The following is a 25227-nucleotide window of genomic DNA, read 5'->3' on the forward strand; positions in this document are numbered from 1 at the left end:
CACCACCACGGTTCGGGGGCACAGCTGTGGTTCAGGGACACTGGCCGCCAGGAAGTCTGGCTGACGGAGGCAATAAATGTCCATCACCAAGGCAACGAGGTGAAAGGACAGCAATCTAGGATTTCACCTGAAGAAAGCTTAACATGAACAGCAGCGGGGGAGTGTTGGTTTGGTTTTGGTTTGTGGGGCTGTTTTTTTTTCTCTATGTGTAGAGATATTTTTGATTTCAAACCAAGATAGGCGTCCGCAAGGTAAATTTCCACTGATTCTAAGGAGAGAAACCAGATTATACAGGAAAGTTACCTGCATGCAGAGACTCTGTGAATCCAGTCTCACCCGCTGTGTACCTCATCTCTGTTTTTATTATACCTGAAAGTTTGCAAAACATAACAAAATAGAAAAGACAACATATCTTTAACTCAATATTCTGCTTGCAAAACATGTCAGAATGGAAAAGACAACAAATCTTTAACCCAAGGTTTTAACTGTTGGCACTTTTGTTATCCTGAATTTAAAAAGAACACACAACATGCAGAGCCCCTGGTGTGCTGGACATGTGAAAACATACGGTCACCCAAACAAGCTGCTCTTCCATTCTCCCTATTACTGCGAAAAATCAATCACACTTTCATTTGTGTGGTTTTGCACTTTCAAAACGGAGTATTTGTCATCTACTTAAAAAAAGAAGGGCAAAAGGTTTTTGACAAGATGACTAACATTAGGCTACTAAATCTTTTAGCAACTGAAAACATGGATGGCCAAGTTAGATTGCAGAAGAGTCATGCTGATTCTTACTTGGATTTGTTGCTGGATTAAACCAACCCACATTACGGCTGAGTGGAAAAAAACTCATACTCTAGGAAGCTATTCCACATCAACCTCTTACACAGAGTGCTACCAGATCAGATTATCCCGTTCTGACATACAGCCACCTACCCAACACCAAACAACATGACGCAACCTCCAAGGGAGGCCCAAAGCAGGATGCATGGCCAGCAGCCTGCTGCCATCACCCCAGAGTGAAACTGGCCACCCGCGCACCAACCGAGCCGAGGAAAGCTTGCACTCCTGCGCTGCCATCACGCTGCTACTCGGAAGTGAGAAGTCAGTCACCATACTAACGCCACTACCCGTGCCACCTCCCAACGGCACAGGCAGCTGGAACAGGAAGAACTCAGTTCTCTTTCTGGAGATACAGGGAGAGGAGGGGTATCCAACAGCTCAACCTCTGGGGACATCACAGTGACCTTCTGAAGGCCACAGCAAAAGTACCTGCTGAGTCTCAGTATAATTCTTGTGATATCTTAATAATCTTGAAATTTGTCAGTGGCAATTTTGCAAACAGTCTTTGATAAAATCTCAGCTCTGCAATGAAAACAAAAACATGCGCTAAGGGTATGAACTGCATCTCCAGTCTCCTCTGTGAAGTTCAGCACAGGAAAACAGTCAGAGTAAAGGTTGCTGGGTTACAGCCACCTAGTTACCTGGCTCAAGCACGGACATCAAAATCTCCTTTCAGGCAGCTTCAACAGAAGCAACCTGGTAATGTTGCTCAGATCTTCCTCCCTCCAAGTGTTGATCCCAGTCCTCCTCATGAACTCCCACACTACAACAAATTGTGCCTTTTCCGTGAAATTCTCAACCCCTGCTGCATGACGCAATGTATTTCAAAAAACCCACAAAACAAAACACATGACTTTGTCTAAAGCCGATCTCATAACAAGTAAACCTAGAAGCTCCTGGAGGCAAGACTACCATGTAATTTGGACGACAGAGATCTCCTTGGCTACACAGAGCCAGCCAGCTGCCCCAAGCACACCTCCAGGCCAAGGCGAGGGCTGCCTGTGCAGCACAGTGGTGAAATCCAAGATGAACCCAAGTTCTGAGGAAATCAGAGCTCTGCGGCTGAGCAAAACCTAGCTTCTCGTACTCACATGATGACGCCCCGAGCACAGGAGGACCAGCTTGCCTTAATGCTAGAGCAAGCGTGTATCCATCAGCTCACTGCACTGCAGCTGGAGCAGCAGCAGCTCCAAGCATGCTCCTTCTGCAGTGAGTCTGAGGGGCTGGCAGGAAAGACAAGGGCTTTAACCTCAAAGGGTGGTCACACGAAGCCAAGCTCCTCCAGGCCACATTAGGCTAAGCTTAAAAGGCTCTGATTATCCCACAATGCTACAAAATCTATGGAATTGCATTTTACTGGCTATCTTACTAATGCACACCAGAGCATTCACATCAACAGACCAAGCAAACAACTAGTAAGCATTCGAAGAACTGAAGAGTTTGGAGACCTGTGGGAATCAATCTCACGTGACAGAAAAATACTAAATGTTTTACAATAATGATTCAAGTCCCACTTCTAGGACTTCAGACCTCTAGGAATAGGTACCATATTCCTGTTTTCCTTGGCCAGACTAACACAGTTTGGGAGGAAAAACAGCAGGCAAAATTTCAGAAAGGCACATGTTTGCCTTAGAGGAACAGTACTGCCATGCTGCTTTTACACGGGGACAAAACACCACACAAAACTGAAGTGAGCGAGTTAAAAACATGTACATCAGGAGTAGTACACAGAGTTCAAAGGTCCATGCATATCAGCAACAGGGTTAGCAACCAGGACTCAAAACTCCCACCCCTACGTTGAAAGCACATTATGAAGAAACAGGCTCAAATCACAGTACTGACCTCAAGAAAATGTGTCTGCAAGGTATTTTTACTGCATGTTTAAAAAAAAAAAAAAAAAAGTGTTCCAGGTGAATTGTGACCTATTTTTATAAAAATCCGTTGAACTCCATGCAGCTAGATATACTTGAGCAATGTGAGCAAGCATGTTGAACCAGGTCACCACCTGCGGTCTTTAGAAATACCTAAGAGAATGCAAAAGAACTTTCAATTAATGGACCTCTTGTACTACACAAGACTCTATTCTCCTTATTTAACACTTAGACCTATTTACATCACTCACTGAAGGAATTCATCTAATTGGCACGTAGTTTGCTGCATAACCTAATTCATTAAACTCTCCAGTAGTCTTATGCAGATGTCTTCTAGACCCAGCTGTGCCAGTCAAGAAAAAAATTCTTACCCAGCAGCTTGCTTTCTGGTCTTTAACACTGCCAGAGGTTCCCATCTCCTCCCTTCCCGCTGACAGCAGAGACCACAAGAACTGAAGGAAGTCAGGTTAGTTCACTGGCCTCTGCCTTGGACAGCCTCAAGCTCACACGCACTCGGAACGGTGGCTGGGAAGGAGTCGCGACCTCTGCCAAAGTGACTTTCCCCTTCACTTGCTCCTGCTCTGCGCTCAGACTCGGTGATTACTTGGATTTCCATCTTCTTGGCTCTTCCACCTAAATAGACAGCCACTGGCCTGAATACCTACTCCTGCTACAAATACTACCCAAAGAACTACCCCTGAGAAGCTTGCAACATAACAAGTTTGCCATAAGAAGCACAACAATCACTTGGGTCTGCTTAACTTAGCACCATTTTGTGGCAAGTATCTCAAAGGAAAGAAAAAAATAGTGTAGCATGAGAAAAGACAGTACATTTGCTGAATCACCTGTATGCGTCACAGATTTATGGTATAAGAAATTATCTTAATGAAGGAAACTTCAATCTGCTTTTCTCTGGGCAAGCCAAGAGAAGTATGTAATCTTGGGTGGTAGCAAAGAAACAGGAAAAGCATTTGTTACACATTGCTGTTAGGAAGATAAAGCTTTCACTAGGAGTTACTGGTGCATTTGCAGAAGTCTGTGACCTGAAAGTGACCCTCTTACATGGACTTAAGTTTTAAAAGGAAAATAATAACAAAATCAACAAACAAGAACCGCCCAACCTTGATCTTGCACCAGAGATCAGCATCAAGATCTTCTGCATCCAAATTGAACGTTTATTGCAAGTTTAAACAAAATGCATAAATGAAAACCTGAAGTAACCTCTTTTCCTTCCCTTAGGAGATACAGAAATTCAGTTGATTCATTAAAACCTCAAGCTTTTATTTAAACAAACATCTAACTTCCTAGCATTCAAAAATAGCTCTTCCAGTATGAACTACCATAAAATAAAGAAATAATGTTTTTACATGTGGGATGACTACACTACGCTGGCCCCGCTGCTCCTAAAAGCTTGGCCAATCAGAGTGAAACAAGACCAGCTGGTTTAATTTCAGATATTCATTCAATGTCCAGACAGATCTATTACTTTCCAGCACACAGAAGAAAGCAGTACTTCAAGACTTACAAGTCAAAAGAGAAACACACAAAAAAACAATTTCCCCAGTGTATGCCTAACAATTTTGCCTAGTAATGAAGAACCATCTAAATTCCCAATTAAGGGCCTGCGGTAAGAAGCCACAGGAGGACACAACAGACTTGTTTTCAAAGCATCTTTTCTAGCATGACAATTAGGTTTTTATCTTTCACTAAGCCAACCTCTGAAAGAATTAAACTTTTATTAAAAAAAAAATCCAAAATTAAATATCTTAGAGTTGCAGGTTTTGATATAATGAAATCCACCAGGCCTTTAAAATTCATACTTTTTTGAAGTGAAACCCTGTGAATTACACTTAGCGTAATCCTCTTAATCTTTCCTGTGCAAAGCACCACACAAATCCAGGTTTAACTGTATTTCAGACTACCACTTCTCATAAAAATCCACTGATTTGTCAGAAAGCCTCCACGAGTAAGCAGTGTGTAAGACCTCAAAGAGAATCACAGAAGGGATGCAGCTGGACTGACCTCGAGCTGCTCTCTCCGACCCCATGGCTCACAGCCAGGCAGCCCCAACAGCTGCTGCACACCATACCCTGTGCACGTGCACATCTCCAGGGATGGGACTCCACCACCTTGTCGGCAACACACTGCCTCACACAGCCTGGGCGGGCACGCTGCTGGCTCCTACTCAATGTGCCATCCTCCAGGACCTCAAGGGCCTTCTCCACAGAGCTGCTCTGCAGCTCGCCAGGAGCCATCCTCTACTGCAGCATGGGGCTATTCCTGCCCAGCTGCAGCACGTGCATTTCATTTGCAGAACTTCACGATATTCCTGCTGGCACAGCTGTTTCTCCAGCTTGTCTGGGTCCCTCTGAACGGCAGCACAACCCTCCAGTGCACCAATCTCTCCTCCCAGTTTGCATCACCTCCACCTCAAAGTTTGCTGACAAAGAACAAATTAGACCGGGGCGCAAAAGGGAAGGCAGTGCTTTTAAATTTAAAGAATAACAATAATACTACAAATGACAAGTTGGAGATCATTAGGAAACAGATAAAAACAGAATTCCCAGAAAAACAGCTTCAAAACAACTGTAGTCAGGAATCAGGCAGGTAGGAGAGCAGGTTTAAAACCGCTGTGGTTAAGAATCAGGCAGGTAGGAAAACATTAAGCTCAGATTTTATTTGTAGGCAATGACGTGCAGGGCTTGAAGGAGATACAAGCTAACCTGCTGGACAAAGGGCAACTTGTACCTGCAGGCAACCAAGAGCCATTCTGGAAAAGGACAGCTCTTGCTGCTGCTAGGAACACTTACCCGGGTAGCTGTTGCTGTGCTTTGTTACTCCTCATGGTTTGCAAAAGCTTTCCACATCACCCAGAATGGCACCAGTGCTCCCTCGTAACACTACTGTTAAGTGTTTAAACTGAATTTTAATACACACAGTATCCTCACATCACTACTATTGCTACTGTTGCAAGAGTCAAAACCACACTGAAGTTCACCAGATTGATGAATTTGGGAAGATTTATGTATTGCAAACCATCCCAGGAAAAGCACACAGTAAGAATAAGGTCTGTCTGAGCCTTCGCAAGTGTCACTGTGTTCACATCCAAGGAAAAAAAAAAAAGAAAATTCTCAGCAGGTTTCTTCTGTAAGTAGCTATTACACAAGAGAACGACTGTCTCAGGATGTACCTCAGCAACAGAAACTCCTCCTGCATTTTAGGACTATTTCAGATAAGGCCAGATGGAGCGAGTGTTACGGACCCTCTGCTTGCAGAGCCAGGGGATGCCCCAAGTAGCACTGCATGATCGCAAGGCATCGGACCCTAAGATTAACTAGAACGAGTATGATTTCAATGCTGCTGCTCCAGGTTCGGCACACGTTCATCCACTAACCGTCTGACAGTGGGTGGTAAGTCTTTATGTCTAATATGTATATATATAGGTACACCTATACGTATCTGTGTCTGCATATATGTCTCTCCAGACACACAATGCCGTGCCTGTACCTGCAAGACCACACAGCACCAGGAGATGCTCCCAGGCAGTGGGGCTCTGCCACCTGCCCTGGCACTACACATGCTCCCAAACGGTGTCTGAGCACAGCTCAGGAGGCAGCACGGGATGGGAACCATGCCCAGCAGAGTCTGCACGTGGCAGCCTCCTTGGACCGTAGCAACTTCAACAGCACACACACAGACCCTTCCATGCCCACGGGCCCCAGTGTAACAGCATGGCCTCAAATCTGCTGGCACACACACAGGCAATGACTCCCACGTGCAATCATGTATGTATACAACAATAATCAGCTGTAAAGAGGCGGGAGTTTCCTATGCATACAAGAATAAATCATTATATATACAAAAATCCAAGGAATTACCATATCAAAGTGTGTGTTATCTTGCTTTCCATGACCAAAATTTTAATTCTTTTTGGCATTTGACCAGACTTAAGACTTATGCACTTTGTTTGCAATACAAACATGACTGTAACAAAAAAAAAAAAACAGTTCAGAAGTGGGAATGTAGTTTTACCAGTCAAAAGAAGATCATTGATGTGCTTATGAAACATTTACAATTTTGTTAGATGCTTAGAGGTAGGGTTTGGTTTGTGGGGTTTGGTTTCTTAATGTTTATTTGTCTGGGTTTGTTTGTTTGTTTCTTATATATAATTATTACTTATAGAATTAGGTTTTCACGGTGGAACAGCAGTATGAGAATATCTCTAGAAGATGCTCCTCCCTCACAGAGGAAATAAATCCACTTTCTGATGAGCATTTGTTCATTTTCTAGGAAAGGAGGAAGATGTTCATGAGCAGAATAAAACTTGAACTCACCTACATTTCTGTGAAGGCCACACAATCCTAATACAACTGATGCACACACACCCCACCCCAAATTCAACAGCACTGTCAGTTTAATTAACTGATGATCTGAAACACTGCAGGAGCAGGAGAGCTTTGACCAGAACTGGAGTGGTACCTACAGCCCAAGACCCAGCCCACACCTGCTGAAGTAGACCAAAACATTACTAGAAGCACACCAAGCAGAGCTGCTGTATTTCTGCAGCGCCCAGAGACCTCGCTGGGGCACAGTCCTCATTTCCCCCTTAGCACTGCCAAACAGAGCAGCATCTGAGTTTGCCAGCAGTGTGTCCAAGCACACACAAGATGGGTGAGACACACGGCAGAGGGGAGCAGGTACCTCCAGCTGCTTGGTGCTGCTCATCCTGACCAGCTATTAGCACTGCCGAACTAACAGAGGAGCCCTGTCCTCAGCTGCACGTGTGACACTACCCAGGCTTGGGCACTTGCATCACACACAGACTCGCCCCAAGGAACCTTTGCACACAGCAGAACTGAGTGGCAGGCAGATGTGCTGTGGGTATCGGCTGGTGAGAAGTGTGCGTTTCCTGGCAGAAACGGATGAAATGCCTTCCTCTACACCACAACATGAGAACATTTCCTCAGAAACTCATCTGTGAGTAATAACCAGTGCTGGAGATCCAGATGTTTCTCGAAAAGTGGGACTACAGCTCAGATTAACGTATTCAAATATCTTCCTTAAGAGCCTATGCGATGGTCAACAGTTAATTTTAGAAGTTAAGAATGGACTATTCAGCAGCTAAGCAGAAAAAAAATAAACATCGTAAGAAAATGACACCTTTTTGACTCATGTTATGCTCATTATCGACATGTGTTTTATCTCTGCCACTTCACGTGCTTTCAAATTCAACTTGAAAGCTTCTACCATTTCATATGATACCTTGAAAACAAGTCTGAGATAACACCTTTCCCGACACTGCACACGTGACAGGCTGTTAAACCACACTGGCGGTTTGCTGGAAGTCATCAGGATTTCCCCCTCACTTACCACTCTCTGAGGAAGAGCTACTCCCATTCCATGCAAGATGCTATTTTCTTATATACATATTCTGATAGACCAAACCTCAAGATACTTAAGTTTCAGAGAAGCAACTGCTTCCTATGCATATAGGATATTCTAGACATCTTTTTTTTAAAGCATGTTTTACAAAAATTCTGTTACCTTCTTTAAACTCTCACTGACAACCGAGATTAAAAAAAGTCAGTATTGATTATTATCATGCCACAGGTTAATGTTCACACTCCCTCAGTGAAAAGCCTAGGAAGTGGCTGCAGATAACTAAAACAACTGGTATCTTACAGTTTTATGCATAGAAGATTTACATTCACAAGTATGGTGGTCATCAGCTTAATTATTTTTTTTTAAGACATGTAAATCTCAAATACCTACTGAACTTATTGCCATTTTGAAAGGCTGATTATGCATACAAAATGCACAAAAGATCCCACATCAAACGGGGGAGGTTTGGCTGTATTCATTCCAGTAGCCCAACTAGTTGCCAACTGATCACACAAGCATGTTTATGTAACCACAGTCTATACTCTTGTTAGATATTTAATGATTTTAGACCATAAACAGCCAGCTTTATCACAGCTGCACTGTTTAATGACTGAATAGAGATTCAATAAAAAGATAATCCAACAACAAACTGTGCTGGGAGGCTCATTTCTCACCCAGACAATGGCAGTGCCCTGTTCCACAGCTGCAGCACTGGTGGTATCACCTGGAGAAGGAGAACGATCTGGAGGGCATGTGGGGAACAGGACAAGGAATTCCTTAAATAGCTTTTGCCAGAAAAAACTTTGATAGCAGGAAAACTACCCTAACTGACTAGAAATATCAGTAAGGCTCTTAAAACATTAAATACCTCTAAAAGGAGAGCCCCTTACAGTATTTTCTGAAACTGAAGTGGTGCAGTATCAGGCACATTTTCAGAATGCAAACAGATACCTGCCCCTTTAGGATCTGTTGCTCTGACGATCTAACACTGCTTTAGCAGAGGGCAGGGTGAGCTTTACCTTGGTTCACTGAAATGCATAAATTAAAGTTCTTGTTTTCAAAAGGCTTTGTAGAGATGCACAAGCAAAATACTGCAGACACTATATTCAAGCCTGACTGATTCCACACACACTTTACATCAAGAAGAGGAAAAAAGCTCTTGAAAACTGAAAATCTGGAAAAGAGCAAAACATAAAGAAATATCCAAGTTTTTTTTACAAAGTTTCATTTTTTTCTTCTGCTCAAACCAGAGATAAAGTGTGATCGCAACATCAATAATTATGCTTTCCCATCATGAATTACTGATGGATACTTATATCTACTGTAATTCATCCCAATGCATTCAGCAGTTGTAACTTTAAACATACCAAGAAAACAATGCCATAGAAATTACTGCTCAATTAACAATATGGTAAATTGTTAGGCATAATGTGATGTACTCCTATTCATCTTGGTTTGAGCTGTGGCAGAAAAATAACCAAGGATGTTAAAAAGCAATATGCAGTGCTAACGAATACAAAATGCCTATCTGAAAGCAATTTTAGAAAGACTAGCAAACATTGCTGGCACTAAACCTTATTCTACAATTTCAGTGCTCAGTGTAATAATTTACTACAAAAAGACCTTGTTTGAATCCTGGTTCATAGCAAGCCTTCATAAAGGTAAAAAGGTTGAAATTTAGGCTGTAATCCCAGAATTTGACTGGGAGCTGGATTCATGCATTTTGGAGACCTTCACCAATTTCTTCGGTGCTCTGTGACTGGAGTATATCAGGTATTCTCCAGATCTACTGAGTTAAATTAAAACATCATACTAAACCAGGTGAATGCAAAACACCTGTATTTTCAGACATATATATAAATATACATGTGTTGCCTGAAAGAAAATTATTTTAATTACTGCATATTTTACCAAAATAGAAAGGAAATAATGCATTTTGTAGTGTGGAGAAGGAAGAAAGTCTGCAGAAGCCCATGATTAGCACAGTCAAACAAAACATTCCTAAACACAGAATCCTACAAAAACTGTTAACAAGAATGAGAAGCTTGCACAGAAGAGGTCTGTGTTGCAAACAGGAGGTCGGGAAGGCACCCAGCAACCACATGCCACCTGCACCACAAGCAGGACTCACACACATTGCATGAAACCCAGAGCATCAGCTGTGGCAGAAGAAGAGTCAGAGCAACCAGAACATCTGTCTAGCAGTGTTCTGGAAATGCACTGCATGGGTCTTGATCGCTCTGAAGACACTTGACATTCGTAGAGAGCAGGGCATGCCTGGGTCTGGGGTCCTTGCTCAGCCAGCAGCCAGTAGTCCCAGCTGTTCCAAGCCAGGTCCTGCAACACATTGCATGGCACAATGACACGTGGCAGGGATCAGCGCTTGCCAGAGAGAGAAGCAGGCTACATTACAGTTACTTTGGGATAGCAGAAACCATATGTCACCTGTCTTAACAGCCCACCGAGTGTCTGATGCAAGCCAGGGCTTTTCTTACAGCTTTAGGATTGGGGAATAAACATATTTACTGCTGTCAAAGCTACCCTGGTGGGCAGAGGGTACTGAGAGGGTGAAAGCAGCAGGCAAGGTGGAGGTGGGTGGGCTTCTTCAGCCTAGAGAAAAGAAGGCAGAGGGGCTGCAACTGCTGCCCACCCAGAGCCCTCTGCAGGGACCAGCCGCCACCCCCGAAGGCCTGCGGCAGAAGGCCAAGAAGTAACCAGTGCAAGCTGGAACCAGAGAAACCCATTTAAGTGAAAGGACACATCTTCCACATCATCAGGTGGCGAAGGACTGGGACGGGGCCCAGCGGGTGCTGCTGACAGCCCCATTCCACCTGCTCTGACGCTGCCCAGCTCAGAGCCAGGGCCAGAGCACACGGTCTCCAGGTATCCCTTCCAGAGCTGGCATGGGGCTCAGTCCCCTTGGCCCACCAAATCTGGCAGCAACTCCAGCAGAGGGTCTGTGGCATAGCCCGCAGCACCTGAGACGAGGAGATGTCCTAACAGATTGCATGTAGCAGCACAAACTCTTACTTCCTACTAAATGCACGCATGCAGACAAAGCAGACCAGGATAGATGTTTCTGCTCTCTGCAAGGTGCCTTGGAGAGCCAGAAGCCGCTGCACAACAATGCTGCACGCTGCAGGGCCCCTCAGCTAAGTCCGACCACTGATCAGCATCTATCTGTCCGCAGGAGAGAGAAGAACCCAACAGATCCAGGAGAACAGCAATACAGCCCCAGCTCCATCCCCTGTGCAGCCAGGCAATGCTGGCAGGGTACCCTCCTTGCTTTGCACCTCGGTTCCCCTGGCAATGCAGCGAGATGCAGGGGAGGTGCACGGATCATCGGTCTACCCAGCCAGGGAGGCAAGCCAGCGGACAGTGTGAAACATGGAGATACAGACCCAGAGGCCAAAGACAGACCCCAGACCTTCGGAGACACTGAAAACCTGACATCTGAAAAGAGCTCAGCCTGTACTTTACACTTATACAGTAGTCAAAGTCTTCTAATCTTCTTGCAGCATTTACATTGCCTGTTATTTTCAATGTGCAGAGCAGTGAGCAATGCACTCAGTTTGGAGGCAGCCAGAATGCACTGGTAGCTGTATCTGTACCATGGAAATGCTGTTAATACCCAAGGCTTTTTTTTTTCCCCCCTTTGATGAAATAAGTTCTTTTTTTTTTCCATGTTGTAAAAGAAACTCAAATAAAGAAAAGGTAAAAAAATACTGAGAGCTTTTTTGGTTTACATTAATAAACTATTTCTGCACACATACTGATGGTAGAAAGCTCAGAGTTGGTGGTGGGGTTTTTGCTTTGGAGGGTTTGAAGTGTTGTTTGGTTTTGGGTGGGTTTTGTTTGAGTGGTTTTTTATTTTCATTAATTGCTTATAGGGAACTTAAGAATTTGTGAAATCCTATAAATAAATGGATTGTTGCCGGACAAAGCTCAGAGGTTAGCTCAGTCACTTGTTCCCAAAATGGTACTTGACACTGACAAACTAAGAAACACTCATTAAAATATTCAACACTCATTTTCCAAAACAAAGGATGGACTTTGTGTTCTGCCAGGCATTCTGGATACAGAATGTAGCTCAATGCACTGAACAAAAGCCACATTCAGAATCAATGTATTGCAGAAGATCTGCAATAAGGTCAGTCATTCATCATCTCAGAGCAGGACCTTGTCCCAGAGAAACACAGATGCCTGTTCTTGGAAGACGCAGAAAAAGAAGGGAGCAGAGGGCACAGAAATGCAGAACTCCTTAGCCAAGTTACAAGGCAATTGAACAGCTTCTACCTCAATATTCTGTCGTGTTCACAATGTGACACAGGGCCCGTAACAAGCAGGTAGAAGCAATAATCTCTTCACCACAACTGGCTGTGGTTCCAAAATTAAACAACTAGTATAACTTTTCAAGATTCAGAGTTTCATATTAATTTCCTAGCTGTATCTAACTCAGCAGCCTGGGATTACAAATACGAGCTATTTTCACAACCACTAACATCTTAGCTCATCATTTGAGCCTTGTCTTGCAGCATAAAACAACATCTCTCCCTGGAAGAGCAGAAGCCTGCTTATGAGGCAGCATGGGGATCTAACAGAGCTGTTTGCGAAGGATGTGCTTTAACACCATTAAGTCTTTCAGTTTTAGAGACCTGTCAGGAACACTGAGACTCAAGGATTGGATTTTTTTTTTCCAAGACAACAAATGAGTATTACAGCAAATGAAGTACAGTGGTGAAATGAAATTGGAGTAACACAAATTAACAGAAGCCTGAAGAACACACTTTGTTTCCTCCAGGCAGGTTTAAATGAATGTCCCCTTCCAGAAATAACAAGACTACCTACAGAAAGTCCAATTCTGCTTCTAAACAATTACTGTGGCTGCACAAAGTGGAAGGGGAACAGCTAGGAGCTGCTGCAGAGACACCAACATCCAAATGCACACAGAACTGCATCATTCAACAGGCTACTGCTTTTGGATATGTTGGGAGTTTCAAAACAATATACAGCCTTTGACATTTTATGTGATGTTATTTGGCCTCTACATAATTTCATATTTGCAGTTGCTTATGTTGAATATAGCAATATCTGCCCAGAAGATCAGGTAACATCTCCAGACAACAGAACTGCTGGTAAGGAACTCATGACACTGAAAAGTGCCAAATCTATCAGCAAAGGAATAAAAGTAAAGCTGACAGGCACCAGCAGTGCTGCAAGGCAAAACAAAACCATCCCTCTCTCTCCTCTCCCCTCAGCCACACTTGTCCAAAGCTAACTAAAAGGAGCTCTAAGTCACTGCCCAAAGGAACCCCAAAACCCAGGCAGTGCTAGTGCACAATACCAGGGCAAGCTATTTTGTTTCCTAAGACTTCAGACAGACTGCTTTAAATCACCAACCACAATATAACAATGAGGGTGGCTGTGCTGAGATTTCTTTGGCCAGCACGAAGCTTGGGTTTTTACCTTTTTGCATCAAGCTTCCCAGAAGTGCTATACAATCCAGGTACCTTCCTGCACCCAGCGGAACACCACCCAGACAACTAGCATCATCTCCAAAGCGGCAGCATTGTCACAGGTTCAGACAGAGGACTGAGGGGGCAGAACCAGCCCAGCATACACAAACTGCACGGCTAAGTCAAAGTCTGTTTACAAACTCTTTGGGGCTATCCTCTCCTCCCAGGTTCCACAGGGAGCGGTGAGCACTCACGTAAAAACACATCCTCTCTGCCTGCAAGATCTCCAGAAAACAACAGGTACAACCCGCAAGCAATCACCAAAGAAGTTCAGTTAGGGAAAGTACCTGAACATTTTGTCAAACTTCTGGCTTTTTCACCAAACCCCTACAAAGCACATGAAGAAACACAACTGAAGTTGTGTTTTGCAGGAAACATTTTAAAAGACAAATTAACTTTGAGCACTGGAAACAGGAGAAACCCCACCATTTTACCCTGTGTGTTCATTCATGCAGGAGTCCCCCAGATGAATGCTACAGCAATACAGAGGGACCAGGGAAGAACCGCCTTCTAAATTGGAAGTGACTTAAGCACAATATACTATTCCCAAGAGAACAAACAGACTTTCAGACCCCTAAGCTAACCTGTACAGGTATCAACAATTTATAAGCAAGAAAAGGAAGCTTTAACACACCAAAACCAGAAAAAATAAAAAAGGAGAAAAAAAAACCCAAACCCAAAAAAACTCAGGCAGTGGACTCTGTGAAAGACCCAAACTGTGCATATTGAATTAAGCCTGATTGCAATTGCCCTCAAGATATTCGGCCTCTCCACCACCATTCACGCTCAATACCTTCCTGGCATTTGGCCTCCCTGGTAGGAAGCTGTAGTATACACATTCTTACTGTACACAGAAGGGGAAGAAAATAGCTTGAAAGGTTTGCTAAATACAAAATAAACAAGGTTTGGTGAACAGGGGAGCCTGCTCAAAATTCTGCAACTCTCAATCCAGTGTTGCATCCGGGCAAAGAAGGGATCACAACTACAGCAGAGCCATTTTGTCCAGAGGTGGTCTGCAAGTCCACGGCAGGAATTCCTATATCAAGGCATCAACCTGGCACCCAGGACTACCTAATATGTGCTGAATCTGGGCATGCTTTCCAGCACAGGCTGCAGAGGTAACAGGAGCAGTCCCAGCCCTGGGCAACAAAATTATAGCAGCTTGTGTGGCACAAATCATAGCCCTTTTCATCAAGTGAAGTTTTGCTACCAGGGGAAATCTGAAAATCACTGGCCTACAGAAACAGATTGCCACGTAACAGCTCTATGAAGCAGGTATATTCTCTATTCCTAAGCATCTTCATAGCAAGGAAAAAAAAACCCTCAAAAAAAACAACAAGGCACAAAACTTCGATATGTAGGCAAACTGGTGAACACAGAGTGATGCCACAGGGAATGACAGAACAAGCAGGCTGGAGAAAACAGCGCTAGAGGAAAAGTACAAGTTCCTCCCATGCAAGGAGTAACTGCCAAGGGATGGGAAGATGACTAAAACAGAAAAAAGTCACAGCACAATAGGTGGGTTGCCAAAGACGTAAGGCAGTAATGAGAGCGAGAATAATCACTAAGCCTTCAACCTTTTGCAACAACTTTGTCTTGTCTCATCTTTATCATCTCAGAGGAAGAAACTTCTTAGCTCAGTGATTTTCCAACTAGACCATACTCCATCTGAGCAGCAGCATGGCCAGAACTACCACGAAATTGTAAGTCAGCTGAAATAAATGGAACAATCTCACAAGTAGTCTTTCCCAAGTCACTGCTTGAATGCAAAAGGGTAATTTTTATTTAATATTCTTCAAGAGTGCTGGCCAACCCAGCAGACTGCTTCACTGACATGCAAAGCCTACTACTCAATTCACTAGTATCTTCTGATGGGAATACCTAAATATTTCTGCATCCCTCAGCAGTAAAGTGGTATCTCCTCACACTTCAGCTTTCAAATAGCAATACGGCCATCCTATTCTTTCCTCATCCAGTCTTCCATAAAACCTTGTGCTGATTTTGGCTGGGGTGCAGTTAATTTTCTTCATAGTAGCTAGCATGGGCTATGGTTTGGATTTGTGCTGGAAACAGTGTTGATCATTCAAGTGAGGTCAGGAAATGGTAAAAGATAATAATAAATCAACATATCCCAAGCCCTGTGCTCTCATACACCTCCTGCCTTTAATGCACCTTTCAGGTATTGAAAGCATTTATGGAATATGGGGGAGTGGAACCTCTCCATGAAAAATCACTTACTCTAAGGTGATTGCATAGTGCGGGTCATTCTCTGCTTCCATTTACCAACAACCATCTCTGTCCCTTTGACTGGAAGACTCTTGATTATTCAAAAAGAAAAATCTCTTTACTGTCAGTAAAACCACAAGTCTGTTTCAATCTAAGCTACATAAGACTAAGGACTTACGCGATATTAACAACCAGTTTAACAGTGGAGAAAGGCTTAAACCCCTTCTGAATACCACCTTTATCTAAGACGACATAAAAAGCACAGATTACAATCAGAGATCAGACATGAAATCCAAAGGTCAAGAACTGCACCCATCTTCACACACCAGTCCTTAACAGCAAAGAGCAGGTACGCTTATTCTTCAATCCTTTGTTCACAAGTGGATTTAACAGCAGTCCCCAGTGACTGGAGCAGAAGAGTGTAACCATCTGGTCTCACAGGTAGCAGAAACAAGATCACGATACCCAGCAGGAAAGAAAACCCAGAAAGTGTTTCAAAATGAAAAAAGCTGTTGCTAGGCAAACACATGAGTTGTGTGAATGCCAGAGCAAGAAAAAGTCAGGAAGTCCAGGTAAGAGCTGCAGGTGACTTTTTTCACACAGAGGTCCTGGATTTTCAGATACCACGCTTGCAGGGAACACAGCAAAAACATGTGTGTTCCTCACAGTCGGCTCTTCCCCCCATGGCCTGTTCTTACCAGCGGCAGCCCCGCTGCTGCCACAGCACTCCGGCGAGCTCTGCCTCCATTGCAGCCCTGGGCTGCCCACAGGGACAGGGCAAGAGTCCCAGCCCTCGGGGGACAGCATCCCCATGGCAGCTCCAGCCCACCCCAGCTCCCCAACAGCCCAGAGAGGTAACCTAGCAGAAGGTGCCTTGGAAAGCCAAGCCAGCTGCAGGACACATCTGAAGACCATCTGACCTCCTGATAGGAACTACTTCGGGTCAGACATCCAGCAGAACCGGCGTGGCAGCCCCAGCATCCACCAGCCCTGGCATGTGATTCCAGGCTGATGGACATCAGCTGCAGCACTGCCTCACCTCTCCGATAAACGTCAGGATACTGAGTGTTAAACGCACTGAAACAAGCCGCTGCTAAAATTCAGGTTTTCACAGCAATGCTACCAATGACACACAGTGCTTCTGTAGTACACTCTCGTGTTATCAAACACTATCGGCATCTGTATTCCAGCTTGCAGAGTTACACCGGTTTGAGGACCCTAATTTCATTTTCCAAACGCTGTAGTCCTGGCATTTGAAGTATAGAGCCTAAGCTGCAAAGAAACCAAAGGTGGTCACAGTGCTTAGTGACAACCCTCACCAGTTACCGGCTGCAACAGTCATTTCACCACTCGCCTTCAAACGCGCTCTCGCACGGCTTTGCTGCGCAGGTTAACGGCTTTGCTTCTTGTGCAAGTGTGAGGAATTTGAAACAAAACCTCCACCCCTGCTTGGCACAGACAAGCGAGGGCAGGCAGCCCATAGCAGCAGAGCCAGCTCGCTGGTCGCTGCGCAGCACAGAGCACACTTGCACAGGTTACAGTTACCTGCGCCAAATTACACCTCATTGTCTCACTGGAGTGAAATGAAGAAAAACAAACGCAGTTATGAGTAGTTCAGAACTGAACTGACTGGACTTAAAATCAGACTCCATGTCAGTAGCACAATGGATTAACGGTAAATTTCATTGTGTCAGCAGGATGAGCAAACAATGCAAATTCTTGCTAAATCAATTCAAGCAAGTATCAGAGGCATTTCTTTCACAACATCACCCATGAAAACACAGTGACTGAAGTCATGACATGAAACATGCACAGTTCCAACCCAAATTTTGGACAATATTCTATGGACAAAAGTGACACAGGTAAGCATGCAATATCAGAACATCTCCACAAGACTTGACAACACATTAGCTACCAACTTTACCATCTGAACTCTGAGGACTTCGAGGCTGCTCATTAGCGCTTATGAAGGACCCATGGCTTTGACAGCTTCCAAAAGGGGCTCTCCCAGGATGCTGCAGTAAGAGCATGCAGGCATATGGTAACTGAGGCTGAGGAGAACTTGGGGGTGCTGGTGGATGAAAAGTTCAACACTGGCAATGCCCACTCGCAGCCCAGAAAACCAACCATTTCCTGGGCTGCATCACCAGCAGTGTGGCCGGCAGGGTGAGGGAGGCAATTCTCCCCCTCTGCTCCACTCTGTTGAGACCCCCGCTGCAGCACGCGTCCAGCTCGGGGGTCCTCAGCACAGGAAGGGTATGGACCTGTTGGAGCTGGTCCAGAGAAGGCCACAGGGATGATCAGAGGCTGAAGCTCCTCTCCTGTGAAGTCTGGCTGAGAGAGTCGGGGTTGTTCAGCCTGGAGAAGAGATGGCTTTGCCTTCAGCCTTTCAGGTACATAAAGGGGCCAAAAAGAAAGCTGGAGAGGAGCTTTTTACAAGGGCATATAGTGACAGGACAAGGAGAAATGGCTTAAACTGAAAAGGCAGATTTAGGCTAGATGCAAGGGAGAAATCCTTTACAGTGAGGGTGGTGAGGCACTGGCAGAGGTTGGATGAGGCTTGAAGCAACTTGGTCTACTAGAAGGTGTCCCTGCCTGCAGCAGGGGGTTGGACTGGATGGTCTTTAAGGTCCCTTCCAACGCAAGCCCTTCTGTGAGTGACAGGCTTTTTCCTTACCCTTGGGCCTCATAGGTAACCCATGCCCAGCTTGTAACTACTTAACCTGATTTACGTTTGACATTTTAAGCTACAACAGCAACTAGTCAGACACGAATAAAACACCTGACTGCACAGCTGCACTTCATGGGACCACTGGTACAGCTGCAGGACGTCTCTGCAAAGCGCAGCTCTACCCTCAGCCCCCAGCCCTGGCCAGAGCTGGCAAGCCCAGTACCTGCAGAGCAAGAAGATCTGCCAGATGGTCCTCACAGCAACCATCTCCTCAGCTTCATGGGGTTCAAGAAAAGCACAGCCACCACCCTTGTGGGTACAGCTGGGCCTTAAACTGAACCAGGTACAAATGAAACCAAATCCTCAAATCAAGGAAGAAAAATGCAAGAGCTTCTTTATCACGCTAATTAGACCACTGAACGAGAAAGTACCTTCTGGATAAAAGAGGCAACAGGACAGCACCGTCAGAATAACCTACTTCGTACAAAAATACATATATAGTGTTACCTTAAAAAAAGCCATTCAAGTTAACTGCCCACTATTTCTACCAAAGGCTATTTTGAAACACTGCTGGGCCCCACATCTACATCTGGTTTTCAGACCTTTAGCTCAGCTTACTAGTGGCCAGGTTATGACCACTTTTGTTTCTGCCCAGCCCTCAAGTTTCTGTGGCATCGGCAAGCATCCACACAGCACTACCAGGAGTCCCAACACGCTGCTAGTGCTCTAGTGGTTTGCTTGTGCAAGTAACACAACCAGCCAGATGAGGAAGACCAGGAAATCAAACAAAAGTCTCCACTGCTTCTTTGGGTAAAGGGTCACCAGGCAAAGGAGGTGCCTTTTTAAAGCTCGGCTTTGACAGCTATTACTGTCAGAAAAGCACTCAAAAGAATAACCAATTGGTCTGTCAGCCCAAAGCTGCCTCCAAATCAGTAGGACAAACCAAGCCACACAACATGAATCTAGAACACAATAAACTCTGAAAAGTGGAAAAATCATGCTCTGAGAAACTATTCACATTACAGTACTTCAGTGTCATCAAACAATTTGGATTGGAAGGGACATCTCTAGTCAAAGCTCCTGCTCCACAGGGTCAGCACTGACTTCAGACCAGCTGGCTCGGGACTCCATCCAGTTGGGTCTTCAAAAGCGACCCCTCAACCTCTCTGCCCCAGTGTGGAACAGTACTACAAACTGAGGAACAGATGCACAAGGAGATCCATGGCAGGTAAAATATTCTGGGCTTACCAAAGGTAGCACCACATGAAGTTAACAGAGTGTATTTCTTGGATGAGTTGAAAAAAAATTGCTGCATAAAATGTATGTTGTATCTCTTACTGATCAAGACTTCAGTGAAGCAACAATGAAACAGCACAGCAAAGGCTTCTGTTGGTTTAACAGCTAGCTATGGTCACAACCAGAAAGAAGCTTGTGAGGGAAGAGAAAATGCCTGTGATACTCCCGGGCTGCTAATACCCATGGGATATCTAGTTTTTCATAAGAATACTCTTGGACTTGTCTCCTACCAGTATCTTACCAAACATTACTGCTAGAAGAGGATTAGTACCAGAACTGTGGGTGAGAACTAGCACAAGACCTAGCCAAGGAGACGACAAAATAGAAGAAGAAAGCCCTCCCGTTGGGAGGGCCATGAGGTTCAGAGGCAGGGAGGTACTACCGATGGAGAAGACAGTAAACAAGACTCATCCTACTCTCTGTGCTACCCAGTCAACCTCTGCTCATACAGCTAGTGCCGGTGAGTCACCATTAAGGACACTGTCAGGACACAGGTGTGCCACAGTATCATTAAGACCACCCTACCCTGCAAGGGAAAATGAAACCACAAAGCTCCTTTGCACAGCAAACAGGAACGAGAAGTGCTTACTCAAGCCAAGGCTGTGGGAGCAGGCATTGCTCACCTACAGTCCTGGCTGAACTTGCACGTGAACTTTTAGCACTGAACTCCTGACCTCAAGGAGTTAACTTTTTTTGATGGACACTGGAAACAAGGAATAAAATATTAAGTGATAAGACTCAGCCAGATGGAACCGATACAATACAAATAGCAGGGCTGAAAATAAAGGTCTTTCTCCCACCCACCAAACCACATGCTTTCAGTGCTTATTCGAGACACGCAGGGCTGTGTGACTGCAGAGCAGGCAAATGCAATTCACTGGAACAGTAGAAAGCTAACCTGTCCTAAACTGTGATTTATTTTTAATGCGTTTTTGCTAACCTGTATCAATTTACCTTGATATCAGAAGAGTGCCAGCACAAATGGCAGGGAGCTAGCTGGAGCTAAGGAAGGGTAAAGGAAAAGCAAAGCCATCTACCCTCCCCACTTTAGCAGCAACGACGTTAATTTAGCTCCTTTGATACACAAAAAATAAATATCATCTTAAGAGCAACCATTTTTTGTCAACTGGTGAATGTCTCCTAACCATAGGGAAAATGCTACTATTCATTAACTTGACGAGATTCATAAAGTTTTCACAAGTTTAGGTAAGTAACTGTATTCCTAAAAACAGTATAGTTTCCTATTTAGTACAGTGCAATGTATAGTACTGATACACTTCTTGAAAATACTAACAGAATACTTAGTTTTGGCATTCCAATAAAAAAAAATGTATAAACAATCGGAAAACCACCCCAAAAGTTCTAGATACTTCGCACTTTGAGTGCTGCAAACTGCAACAAATGGCACTGTACAGCACTCAAGCAGCCTCAGGCAGAGGAGAAGTATCACTGACCAAGAGATACAAAGTTCTCTTCCACTTTCTAACAGCTCTGCAGCAGTTACCCACAGGCACCGATGCAAAACTATGCCCGGGGATATACAACATCAGCAGTGATGCAGCTCCAGCACCATGCACACACCTTCTCAGGCACTCAGCTCCTCACCTCGCCACTCCCTGTCCTCCTGAATCAGCTTTCCTAGCCAGGGAAGGGAAGTTTACCATCTCCTCAAGTGTGGGGTTTTTTTAAATAGTCATTATTAAGTCTGTTCAAACACACAAAAATGTTTGAGTGACATACCTCCACTTCCATTTAACAGAAGAAAGCAAGATTTCATACAGACACACTCAAAAGCTAGGAAGAAAAGAAGCCTGGCTGGTGTTCAGCAGAAAAAGATAAAATACTTAAAATGTGAAGCAACATCTCTATTGTAATTTCTCAATGATTAAAAAGTTAAATACTTTTGCTGACTTATTTCAAAAGTTGATGACAGTTTACGTAAGTTACTCCACAGTGTGAAGGAGATGCAATATACTCTCTCTCCCTTCAAAGAGAGAGAAACCGGATGAATAGAAGATGATGACTGCAAGCAAAGCACAACCCCCCAAAAATTCCTTTGGCTCTCCTCCCTTCAATGTGTCCAAAAAACTTCTTCCTTGCTGTTAGTTTATATTCCACATCACTTCATTCTTGGAAGATAAAATGCTGCTCCATCCTCCGAAGACCTTGAACACAACCACAAGCCGCCTGGCAGGCGTGGGGGACCAGGAGAGCAGAGTGCTGCCTGAGCGACGGTGACCACCTTAGGTGCACATGGACACCAACCAAGCCTCACAGAGCGGCACCCTCGAGGCCTCACATCCAGTCTCATCCCCACCACACCAGTCACCAGACTGACAGTCACCAAGGAAGTCACCCCAGGACACATTCTACCAAAGGTCACTCATCACTCCCATCTCTCCAAAATCCTGCCACGCTTAAAAAAAAAAAAAAAAAAGAGTAAGACTTTGAACTGCTTTAAATTAAAAACACAGAGAAAAGCACAGATTATATGAACGTACTTCCATCCTCAAGCCAGGATTATTCAAAACTAGGATCTGTCAAAGGAGAAAGGGTGGCATGATTGTGCACCATTCCAAAGAATTCTGCTCTTCTCCAGCAGGTAAATTGCATCAAAAAAAGAAAACCTGCCTTGAGTTGGCACAGCGCCAATGGAACAACACTAATGCATGCAGTCAGGCACAAAAATAAGGTACTGTAGCATAACTGCAAAGCACAACTCATTCATGGAATTATTCCCCATATCCTGCCAAGTGTTCTCAGAATTGCAGATATTCTTGATTACAGGCAAGATTCTTAATTCCTAGAAATCAGATATCTGACAAATATCTGCACCCTGCCAGTGTGCAGTCATTAGGGTTTAAAAGAATGAAGGGAGGAAATCCAGAACAATTACAAATACGCACCTTGACTTTGCTGCCCAGTCAACACATCATCTGGCAGACAGGCATTTCATAATATACTCAAGAAACAAGTTTTTGGATTTGTTTTGTTGGAGCTCTGGGTTGTTTTGGTGGTGGGTTTTGGTGTTTGTTTGGGTTTGAGGTTTTGTTTGTGAGGTTTTTTTAAACTGTTTTAACTGTAGTCAGCTTCTGGGCCTCTGCTATTTGACCATATCTCTTATTTTAAAATGAATTGCTAGCTAATTCCTGCTTCTTTGCAGAAAAAAATCCCTTTCCTAGAGTTTTGGTTTTCTTCCTTCTTTATGGGAGGGGAGAGGAAGAGACAGAGGGAGCAGGGGAAGGCAGCACTTCAGCATTAGGAACTCATCGGTTTAAAAACCCCATGCTGGAAAAAGCTGGCCTGACAGCAGGTTAAGCGCTTCTCAAAGCTACAGTTCTAGTCCCGGTTGAATGTAAAACCCCTGGCAGGTTTTCATAATGAAATGACACCAGCTCAAGTCCCAGTCAAGCAGAGCAGGGCAGCAGTATGACCACATTCCTTTCCTCCCGGTGCGTGCACAAGGCTAAGTCACCCAACCTGCGCGGCATTCTTACCCAGCTTACCAAAAATAACAGTGTTTACAAGATTACACTCCATTTCCTTCTAACAGGGGACAGAGCTGCCTAGTAGCATTTATTTTACTGCTACAGTAAAACTCTCTTATTCAATACAATTAAACATTTAAAAGGAAGTGGCAGTGAAAGCAAAAGATGAAGAAATTTATGTAAGTTAGAGATTTCCTCTGTTCACCAACACCAAAATTTACAAAACTAACTAAATCAAGCTACTTCGGCACATCGATATTACATCTATGACTTCTTATCGACTGAAACTGTTAGACAATCCATCCCTCACTGCTATTAAAAGGCCTAGAGGTTTCCAGCTTGCTCAGAGAAGTCCCAGTTTATATGCCACAGAGTTTAATTAAGCAAGAGGTCCTGGCCCCATATAATCCTCAGGGACTAAGAGGTTTTCAGTTTAGCCTGATTCAGCTGAAATCAGTTAGCTGTCAAACAGGCTGCATTTACATCAGATCTTGCAACACAAGCACACAGCTGCTCCACATTGCCCCCCCCCAGCAGATGCCTTCTTTCAGCTTCAGGCAGCCTTACCCACAAGTATGACATGAATAAAGATAACAGGACCAAGTCCCACAATCTCTGATGTGGCCTTGGGATCCTACAGCACCTGTGGAGATAGCCCATCTCGCATAATGAGCTGTATTTGGTTTAGAAAGGATAAATATTGTAACCCTTTGAACCTCTCATTGTCTGAGGATGTGACTCCAACCTAGAAGCCACAGTGGCCTATTCTTTCTTCCCGTAACATCCTTGGGTATTAACCTTATCCCCTTCTCAAAGGTAAGCTCACCTATCATGCCTGCTTACATTTTCAAGCAGAACACAAATCCCCCTATCAGAGATTCATTCAACGTAACTCCCCGAGACGAGAAGGCTGCTCTGGTGGCAGGAAGGTTCTGCTCGACAAGCGCGGGGCACTCAGTCCGTGTTTGCTGTCCAGGAACGCCCGTGTCCGAGCACAAACAGAACCTTGAGTGCGCATTTACCATTGCACAGTGCCCTCCGATGGCCAGCCCACAACACGGATCTTGAAAATCCTAAAACCCGACGAGATGCTCATCGTCCTGGCCCAAGGACAGTGTTTGGGCAGTAAGGAAAGCAGCGGCCAAACGACCCGCCACCATCCCTCACCCGACTGCACAATGACCAGCTCACTTTGTAAGAGAGCAGGGGTGAGGAGAGACACAGCTGTCCGGGGAGCATATAAAACTAAAATTTCTTCACTCCCTCAGGCCCACATTTTAATACAAACCAGCTTAAATGCCTTTACATTAATTTTACATTAAAACTAGAATTTACTTCATGTCAGTAACAGTGGCCAAAATATGCTGATAACTCAATTAAAAGCATAGAAATCAAAATGCAAGCTTTTATAAAAATCTATTGACCTACTAAGAACCATAGCCTATTAATTTTGTTATGATGCCACAACAAGTAGATACGCAAGCCTTTTCATTTCTGAAAGGCTTCCTTACCTGGACTTTTTATCATCATTTAGAGTTTTACATGCTATCCCTGGGAAGCCAACGCACTCAGAATCTATAAAACCAATTCAGATTTTTTTTTCTCCATTTAAAAAGTCAATAAAAAAGTTACTATTCTGAATTGCTTATTACTAAGACACTGCATCACCACTGCGACCAAGGGAGGCCCCTGCTCACACTCCATTGAAAGAGTTATGCTTTTATATAACTGGAGTATTCAGAGCAGAAACAACAGATCTCTCTTTTCAGAGAGCCTGCCTTCGCAGCGCTGTTCACAAAAGGCACACCTTCTCGGGAACCCGAGGGGTTGTTTCCCTACATAAAAGCCTCCTGCCTCACAGGAGCCACAGACTGAGCTGGAGCACACGGCAGGCTGGACCCCTCACACTGCTCTGCCCGTCTTACAGCTGGGAT

The 25227-nt window shown here is 44.3% G+C and overlaps 1 protein-coding gene across 4 annotated transcripts in view; it reads right to left on the minus strand.

The window, feature by feature from the left end:
- NEDD4L (NEDD4 like E3 ubiquitin protein ligase) overlaps nt 1-25227 on the minus strand; it is a 180065-nt gene that overhangs the window by 148899 nt on the left and 5939 nt on the right. Inside the window, exon 1 of one of the 4 annotated variants that reach the window (XM_080371782.1) lies at nt 304-363. The exons of the other annotated variants lie outside the window; for them this stretch is intronic. Coding sequence (XP_080227908.1) covers nt 304-309 — 6 coding nt within the window. The 5' untranslated portion in view covers nt 310-363. Of the gene's footprint in view, nt 1-303; nt 364-25227 lie in introns of those variants that run through there. 4 annotated transcript variants of the gene reach the window in all.

This window comes from Falco punctatus (genome assembly GCF_963210335.1).
Source record: "Falco punctatus genome assembly, chromosome: Z".
Classification (NCBI taxonomy): Eukaryota; Metazoa; Chordata; class Aves; order Falconiformes; family Falconidae; genus Falco; species Falco punctatus.